Here is a 9,078-nt window from a genome sequence, read left to right on the forward strand (position 1 = left end):
CCTATTTGAAAGAGCACGTTGTCGTTTTGCGTTGACACATGACACTTACAAACTTTAGCCCATAGCAGGAAATTATAAGTGAATTGTTACTATGTGACACTCCTTCAGCAACATGCTAATAAAAAGCCCTACCTTAACTGCGCAGTAAACCAGTAGTCTATGAATTTTGAGATTATACAAACGAAAACTCGTACTCGGTAATCTTTTGAAAAAATGTCACACTACTGCAACCCGCTTGAAATTGACTCTACATCTTCTAAATATTGTCTGGTAAATCATTAGCGTCCTCTAGCGGTACACCAAGCCCAACTCATCAGTGTTGCCAACTAATTTTCAGGGTAAATTGCTAGAGGCAGGTTGATTTGTTGCTAAAAGTTGCTAAATTACGTTGGGATGTCATTGCGTGATAACGTAAAACTGCGTCATTACGTGGAATACACAATAACGTTACTCAAATTGACTGGCCATCCCTGCAAAAAATATGATTTGACGTTTGTTCAGGTACAGAGTCCCACTCTTTTCTGTACTTCTGGCTGTACAGTTTTGATTGAAACTTGTTGATTGATGGTGTAAGTTCTGTTCAATATTAAACATTCGTTACCAACTATATTCATTGGGTTTGGCTCATCGAACCCGTGCTATTGCTGTTTGCAGTCAGCCAACAATGATTTGCAATTTGCTGAAATTGCTGCTGGCCTGCTGCTGACGTCACTCACAATGCACCTTTTCAGCCAGGCACGTGTATTGTGACAGTGTGTGACAGAAATAAGTAGTTCTTGTGTCATTTAGAGGGAAAATGCATCCATTTTAGCGTTTGAGTCACTTTTCAAAAGTTGATAAAAGTTCCATTTTTTTTTTAAGTAGCTAAATGTGTTACTAGGTGCTGTTTGAAAAAAGTTACCAGGGTAGACTGAAAAGTTGCTAAATCTAGCAACAAAATTGTCCACCAATTGCCTATCTTTGAAACAGGGCGGGAGAAGGGTGTGGCTTATGGAGGTCACGTGTCTATTTCGCGCGAAAATATGTTGCATGTTCTGGTCATAGCGACTTTGAGCTAGCCTTCATATACACTTCGGTAGCTCATGCTGCTGAGTTGAAATTTATTTATCGTTTGATCAGTCGTCTTTCCTGGCCAGAAGATAATTGTGTGGTTCTAGATTAACATCATTATGTCTCAGGCGCGGGTCACCGATTTCTACGTCAAGAGAAAGAAAGATGCTAGTGGGGCTGCGCATGGTGATGGCAATAAAACGCAAGTTGTGGACACTGTAACAAGTAAGCCATGCACAATATCAACTCGGTCGAAAAGCAAGAATGCGGCACCTACAACAAAGGTTATGATAAAGAATTCCAAATCAACATGTTCTGAAAACAGTGTACAAGATGAGTTTTGGAGGGTTATTGATGAGGCGACTTCGGTCGATGAGGTGGAGGTGCTGGCGAGGACCGACTCGGAAAAACAAACACTTTTCTCCAGCCCTCGTACTCCCAAGAGGACCTCTACAGAAGCTGAATTCGATCTTGGATCAGCTGTATTTTCAACCACTGCTGAACATAGCACAGCAAAGAAGCGTCTTCGGATCGAGGCAAATAAACACGCCATCGCTGCAGGGACAAGTCCTGAGCCGGTTAAAGCTGTAAAGAAGTCGGTCAGGAAGAAATTGATTCTCGTCAAAAACGACGAACAGGTAATGTTGGCGCATTTTCGTAGGCCGCCATGGCTCGTTGGCTAAAGCCTATGGGGTCATTTAATGTTTTTTATTTTTTTAAGCTGCGTAAATTAAGGTTGTGGTAAACACATGCTAGATGCTTAGATCTTATAACTAACTACTTGTTGTTCTGTAGGCTAAATAAAACGAGCACAGGCTTAAGTAATGTTTTAACTGACTGATATTATAGTCATAAACTAACCCATTTACAGATTTTAGTGCTACAAGTTGGCGACCTCTATTGCTAGAAATATTAACCTAGCAAGTCTGGTCCAGAATGGTTAGCTAGTTAGACATCATAAACTAGACACAACGAAAGACCTCACAGACAATGTTTGGCTAAGGAATTTGAAGACAAATTGGGAAGGGGGCTGAACATTTGAGTCACAGCTGAATCCTTTTTTTTTTACCAGGCAACCCACTCTCTGGCTAAAGATGTCCCGCAGGTACCCTATCCAATACCTGTTGATAAAGAATCAAAGAATTTCGTCAATCGCAGTGCCAACAATTCTCCAAGGCACAAACCACATGTTCAGGGCAGCACAAAACCAAAAGAGGGGCACAAGGTACAGTATTGTTGGTAGCTTATGCTTTCACCGTTATGTCTACACACCTGGCCACAATTCAATTATCTGAGATTGTTTCATTTTTATCTAATGAAGTTACTCTTTAGTCATACCATAATGGACAGAATCCTCACAAATGTTGCAATGTCATTGTCTTTCTACCACATCAGACTTTCTCCAAAGAGGATGTTGCGGCCCTCAAGTTCCGCCTTAAGAAGATACAGGGCCAGACACGGAAAGCTGAGAACCTGCCCTCTATGCCCCCCGAGTCTACTGCCACTGCCCCAGACCTGAAGACCCAGCTAGCCTGTGTTAAAGAGCTTGCTGCTAAGGCACAACACCGGAAGGAGGAGAGGTTGGCAGAGGCCAGATCTACTGAAGAAAATAATCGGCCGCAACCCGAGGATGGGTGAGGATGAAACAAGTATTTCAATAACGGTGTTATTTGAAGAGGCTTTTGTAGTTGCTTTGATTATAACTAATCCTTTGTCCTGATCTGTAATATGCTCTTTTTCAGAGATAAGCTCCCAGCCTATCAGCGGTACCATACTCTTGCCCAGGATGTTCCCCCTGGCCTCACCCTGCCCTTCAAGTACAAACTGCTTGCCGGAATGTTCCGAAGCATGGACACCATAGTGGGAATGCTCTTCAACCGCTCAGAGACGGTTACCTTTGCCAAAGTGAAGCAGGGTGTCCAGGACATGATGCACAAGTATGGTGCAAACTATAATTATCTAATTGGATGATAAGTAGAAATCCACAGGAAGGAGCAGCAGAAATATTCATTACTTTTCCTTTTAATTTCACAGGTGTTTTGAGGAGACCCATGTGGGCCAGATTAAGACCGTCTATCCTACGGCCTACCTTTTCCGCCAGGAGAGAAACATTCCTACCTTCAGTGCTACAGTGAGGAAGTCGAGCTACCAGCTCACAGTGGAGCCTGTCATTGAAGCTGGTGAGGGGGAGGTCTCATGATGCTTTGTATTCTTTCAATACAGATGAGTGTATTTAAATAACTGCTGATACGACAGTTTCTCCTAATGTCTGTTTTTGTTCCTCAGATAAGAGCAAGGCAGTGCTGGCTGCTTCCCGCCTGTTAGAGAGGAGACGTATCTTCCACCAAAACCTAATCAGCATTGTGAAAGGGCATCACAAGGTAGGCACCATTTATACGAGAAAATGTACTCTTAACTGTATACTTTGAATTGACCCGACTTGGTAACCAATCTGTCTGTATATGTTGTCTTTAGGCATTCCTTGCCAAGTTGAATCCTCCTATTAGAGTCCCAGATGACAAGCTTACCCGCTGGCACCCTCGCTTCAATGTGGATGAGGTGCCCAATGTCCTGCCCAGTGAGCTGCCCCAGCCCCCACAGGAAGCTGAGAAGCTAACCACTGCCCGGGAGGTTCTGGACAAGGCCTGCTCCATGATGACCCCTAAGGTACTTACTGACTGGTCTGTCCTGCATTCTCCACACATCCAACCCTTACACACACAGTCAACACTGCTGTTTTGTCTCTATAACATCAACTGTGACCAACACTAATCTAATTTTATTAGTCACGTGCTGAATACAACAGGTGTAGACCTTAGTGAAATGCTTTCTTACGAGCTCCTAACCAACAGTGCAGTTAAAAAATAAAATAAATACGGATAAGAGAAAAATAACAAGTAATTAAAGAGCAACAGTCATATATGTGTGTGGGGAGGTGCCAGTACAGTCAATGTGCGGGGGCACCGGTTAGTTGAGGTAGTATGTAAGTATGCATAGATGAGACTGGCAGTGGTGTGGAGGGGGACCATGCAAATAGATGTTCAATTGTCTTGTGGTTTGCGGGTAGAAGCTGTTTAGAAGCCTCTTGGACCTAGACTTGGCGCTCTGGTACCGCTTGCTGTGCAGTAGCAGAGAAGTCTATGACTAGGGTGGCTGGAGTCTTTGACAATTTTTAGGGCCTTTCACTGACACCGCCTGGTATAGAGGTCCTGGATGGCAGGAAGCTTGGCCCCAGTGATGTACTGGGCAGTTCACACTACCCTCTGTAGTGCCTTGCGGTCGGAGGCCTAGCAGTTGCCACTATCCACTGATTATGATTTGTATACTGTATATCCTATAGTATACTTATACTTTTTTGCACTGTTGCGGGAGCTTGCAAGTAAGCATTTCACTGCATGTTTTATACTTGTTGTGAACTGTATGTGCTGAATAAACCTGGATTTGATTGGGCTCTAGTTTTAAAGGGCATTAATTTAAATTGCATTGTTTGGTATTAACAATTTTGCTGTTTGCAGATGGAGAAAGCGCTGGCCAACATGGCTCTGAAGACTGCAGAGATGGTCTGTGTAAAAGAGCAAGAGCCTGTTCCACAAACTCATGTGGCTCCTGCTGAAACTCACAGTGCCCTCAAAGGGGTATCTCAGTCCCTGCTGGAGAGGGTAGGTCACCCTGCTGTTTGACTTAGGACAAATGATAAAATGTGTGTATGTAGTACAGTGTGAGGACTGGGACTGATCCCTCTTTTGTTATAGATCCGAGCAAAGGAGGCTCAGAAGCTCCAAGCTGCCATGACCCGGAACCCTCAACAGGAGGAGCGCCTTGTGATGATGTCACGGCTGGGAGAGCTGGCTCGGATCCTGCGTAACGTCTTTGTGGCAGAGAAGAAACCTGCACTGATCATGGAGGTGGCCTGTAACCGGATGGTCTCTAGTTACCGCTCTGCCCTGAGCACAGGTGAGCTATCTGAAGAAATGCCTGATATGAAATCCTATATATTTTTTACTTTAAAAAAATCCCTTGGTTTTCATGTCAGTCAATGTCAGAACTGCTGCAATCTTTTTAGGTGATATGGAGCTGCACCTTCGTCTGCTGGCAGAACTGACTCCTGAATGGCTTACCATTCACACAATTAGAAAGGACTTCTATCTCAAGTTGATCAAGACCATGGACCTGAATGTGGTACTGGAGAAACTGAAGCAGAAGACCAAAGAGGAAGAAAGGCTTTGAAGCTGCTATGATTTTCAATGTGTAATTTGAGTGTGACTAAAGTATTTTAGTGATTGGACAATGCAGGGCTGGTTTGTTTACTTTTTTTTTTAAAGGAAGTTAAACTATTTTTACCAACTCAATAAGCGTGCATATTTTTTAATGTGTATAGATAAATGCTGTGTTCAATGATACTGACTCATTTTGTTGGTGACTGTTTCTTGTTGATTGGGTAGTATTCTAACACCGTTGTCCTAGTTTTGTAATAAACTTTCTAGTTCACGGACAGGTTTAATATACTTGCCATGTGTTAAATCCTTTTTATTATTGTTTAAGCTGTATTACATCCACACTAGCATTGGAGTAAAAATATTTTTACCCTTGACAAACTGCCTTTTGTTTTTGTTTGCACAATGGATTTCCATCAAGCAGGTTCTTGTTCTGTGGTGCACAATGAACCAAGTATATTGACAAAATGACTGCCTCATACAGTTGCACCAGTACAGTAATTAAATACCAAAAGGCACCTTTAGACATTGATACTTAGGGCTAGCACACAACAGTTATGGAGGAAAACTAATGTAACCATAAAACAGCACATTGGGTACACTTAAGGTGATCTATTGACAAGCTAGCTGTGACTAACAATGGAAATGCATGTCCTCAATGATTGAAGCCAGATATGTGCATAACAGGCAACTAAGTTCTCAGTTATAATGCCACATTTTATTTAATCCTTATTTTAGGTAAGTTGGCTACGAACACAATTTACAGCTATGACCTGGGGAATAATTACAAGGGAAAGATGGAGCCAATTGGAAGCTGGGGATAATTTGGTGATGGAATTTAGCCAGGACACCGGGGTTAATACTCCTACTCTCACGATAAGTGCCATGGGCTCTTTAGTGAGAGTCAGGACACCTGTTTAACATCCCATGCAAAAGACTGCACCCTACACCGGGCAATGTCCCCTAATCACTGCCCTGGGACATTGGGATTTTTTTTAAAGACCAGAGGAAAGAGTGCCTTCCACTGGCATTCCAACAACACTTCCAGCAGCATCTGGTCATCCAACCCTGCATAGCTTCTGCGGCAAGCCAGCAGTGGGACGCTGGGTAGTGTGCTGCTGGCACTTCCTTTTGGATTTTTTTTTATAACTCATCTACACATTGGTTCAAAATACTGCCCCTACAATGTAAGAAGTGGCTTTGTTGAATTACCTGAGGCTTCTTTGATAGAGTTCCATACAAAAAAGGTCTCATCTCATGTGGACTGGTTTTTGGCAAGAGTAAATCCTCTCGAATTTGCCTCTTTCTATGGTACACTTCCTGCTTTCGCCAGTTCACGCATTATGCCATCATTGCCTTGAATATGGCCGCCCATTCTATTTATATGGCAGCACATGCAGAGGAGAGGAGAAAATACTGTGTAAAAATTGTTTTGTTTTCGCTGCTATTCAAACTGTTACTACACTGAGCATGGTCATTTGGCTGGCCAAATACAGTCTTCCAAAATTCTATGACCGTCACAGCCATACTATGTATACTTAGAAAATGAATGCCATTTGCTTTATAGTGCATAGGTAAACTTTCCAAAGCATTCCTATCTAAAAATGGTCTCCATTACAGTTGAGTGGATTATTTGGAATTGTTTTGACCTCAATACTGCACCAGGGAGAAGAGGGCATTTGGCTTCAACCCCATTGAGCTCAATGACCACCATGCAGCCCATTACCTCTGCATTCTGTTTCTTCATGAGCTCACAGGTAGCATACAGGTTTCCTGACAAACAGAGAGAGTTACTGAGTAATATGGAGGCATTATCATTGACACTGGCCTCGAAACAAAGACGGGTAATACCAATGAAACACTGTTCCCTTAAATCAATATATATTTTTATCTGTCATACTGTCCACTCGTTTGAACAAAATACACCCAATGAACAGTGAAATGCCTCACCTCCAGTGGCTAGTAAATCATCGATGAGAAGCACTTTCTGTTCTGGAGCCACTGCATCCTCCTGGATCTTAACCTCAGCCTGATGAAGGAATATTAATTGAAAAGGGGGGGGGGGATGGTAGGGTCCAATACATATGTACTTTTCAGAGGCTTGGAGCTGTGATATGAAAGGACAGAAATGTGTAGGAGGTAATACAGCGGTCATCACCAGCCAATTTCACCTCTCCATACTCCAGATTGTGTGCCATAGACAGTGTAGGCCCTGGGAGCTTTCCCATCTTCCGGACCAGCACAAATCCCACTCCTAACCTCTGGGCTAGAAGGGATCCGAAGAGAAACCCCTGAGCAGCCAGACATACAGGACATAGATCACACTGTTAGAACACAGTGACAATCCATGGTGTTGAAGGAAATATGTGGTTATATGACAGCTGCAGTTGTAACCTTCAAAGAGCTCAGAATTGCCTAATTCCCAGACAGCGAACGAATTGGGGAGCTGCATGGTGTCCTCAGTGACACATGCTCCAGTCCCATTGCCTCTCATGTCAACGTTCCACAGGAGCTGCATATGACTGGGTGACATGGGCTCCTTATATACACGCAGCCCAATTCTGATATTTTTCCCCCACCAATTGGTCATTTGATTATTTCACATCAGATCTTTCTCAGATCTGATTGGTCAAATGACCAAATTGGGCTGCCTGTAGTAAAAACACAGCCATGTGGACTCGCCATCAATCAGTGCTACTTGGGGATGCGTCTGCCTCACGTTCTTCAAAAAGATTGATGACTGCCGTCAGTGCACCCGGGTTTTTGAGAATTGGACAGATGTCTGTGTGACAGACACACACATATTCACAGCTGTTGAAATAAACAAACTAACTAGCAATCCCTTAGAATATATATTTTACATCGAGCCTGTCAACATAGCTAGCTACTACAAAATAGTATTACAAGAATGCATGTTCTTTAGAATAGAGCGCTAGCATTGCGAAGATGGCTAGCTAGGTAACACAGCACATAAATGTAGTGCTAGCTAGCTAATCTTATGTCGGTAATCTATAATTCACTGCCTACATGAAAAGTATTCCTTTGCTTGGGAAATCAGGAAAATGTTTTGTGACAAATTATTATTTTGCTTCTCTCGTGTGCACTGCCACTGCTAACTGTGCGTTAGCTGCCTGTCAACTCTTGTGTGGTGTGGATCTTGAGGCAAAAAGTCAGATGCCTGTTGGTGTCGTGACAAAATCCGAGTTGTCACTAGTTACCACAGCCACAAATCAAATGTTAAACCTAACCCTAACTACACTGCCAACATTTACATTACATTTACATTTAAGTCATTTAGCAGACGCTCTTATCCAGAGCGACTTACACCGCATGCTTAACCTTAAATTAAGACCAAAAAGATAATTCCATGAATTTTTACGACATAGTCCCTTGACTTTGTAGATGTGCTATCTAGTGGAAACCCCAAATCAGTGATGTTCGTTGACTTCGACACATCGATTGGATTTCCACTAGATTCGACAGCCACAAAGTCAGAATTGGCTGCCAATATCGTAAAGATCTGACAACAAAAATGTGCTTTTGGGTCGTAATTTAAGGTTAGACATACGGTTAGCAGTGTGGCTAAGGTTTAAAATAAAATGTTCAAAAGATACATTGTAGAAATAGGCTGGGTTTAGCCATAATTGAATTATTATTAATTAGAATAATTCCTCTCATAATAGTGAGAGGAATGTCGAGGCATCACCCAAGTAGGTGCTTCACAGAGTGGAAGAGGAGAATTCCAGTGGCTATTTGACTCAGGCTGGTTCACAGACTTGCCCTGTACAAGATCAACAGCAAACTCCATCACCAT

The 9,078-nt window shown here is 42.7% G+C and overlaps 3 protein-coding genes across 3 annotated transcripts in view; 1 reads left to right on the forward strand and 2 right to left on the reverse strand.

Moving 5' to 3' along the window:
• Positions 1-299, reverse strand: part of piezo1 (piezo-type mechanosensitive ion channel component 1) — an 80,567-nt gene extending 80,268 nt beyond the window's left edge. The window contains exon 1 of the mRNA XM_052462113.1: positions 133-299. The gene's annotated coding sequence lies outside the window, so the exon portion shown is untranslated. The remainder of the gene's footprint in view (positions 1-132) is intronic.
• A 698-nt stretch (positions 300-997) lies between these two features.
• Positions 998-5,645, forward strand: cdt1 (chromatin licensing and DNA replication factor 1). The gene is made up of 10 exons (XM_035736628.2): positions 998-1,688; positions 2,123-2,275; positions 2,446-2,684; positions 2,793-2,987; positions 3,085-3,230; positions 3,337-3,431; positions 3,526-3,717; positions 4,566-4,709; positions 4,803-5,004; positions 5,114-5,645. The coding sequence occupies exons 1-10, from the start codon at positions 1,170-1,172 to the stop codon at positions 5,275-5,277; spliced, it is 2,049 nt and encodes a 682-aa protein (XP_035592521.1). The 5' UTR covers positions 998-1,169; the 3' UTR covers positions 5,278-5,645.
• A 991-nt stretch (positions 5,646-6,636) lies between these two features.
• On the reverse strand, positions 6,637-8,341 carry LOC127907080 (adenine phosphoribosyltransferase-like; the record flags this gene model as incomplete). The annotated part of the gene is given in 6 exon segments (XM_052460768.1): positions 6,637-7,037; positions 7,215-7,293; positions 7,436-7,569; positions 7,947-7,984; positions 7,986-8,050; positions 8,294-8,341. Coding segments are annotated over 6 exon segments (543 nt in total), but the record flags the coding sequence as incomplete, so codon positions are not given.
• Positions 8,342-9,078: the final 737 nt, after the last annotated feature.

This window comes from Oncorhynchus keta, chromosome 14 (genome assembly GCF_023373465.1).
Source record: "Oncorhynchus keta strain PuntledgeMale-10-30-2019 chromosome 14, Oket_V2, whole genome shotgun sequence".
Classification (NCBI taxonomy): Eukaryota; Metazoa; Chordata; class Actinopteri; order Salmoniformes; family Salmonidae; genus Oncorhynchus; species Oncorhynchus keta.

Bases quoted from the DNA above. Each gene is read 5' to 3' on its own strand.
- cdt1 (XM_035736628.2), top strand. From the start codon at position 1,170: ATGTCTCAGGCGCGGGTCACCGATTTCTACGTCAAGAGAAAGAAAGAT. The intron at 3,432-3,525 runs GTAGGCACCATT...TGTTGTCTTTAG, and splicing joins TTGTGAAAGGGCATCACAAG to GCATTCCTTGCCAAGTTGAA. The intron at 4,710-4,802 runs GTAGGTCACCCT...CTTTTGTTATAG, and splicing joins CTCAGTCCCTGCTGGAGAGG to ATCCGAGCAAAGGAGGCTCA.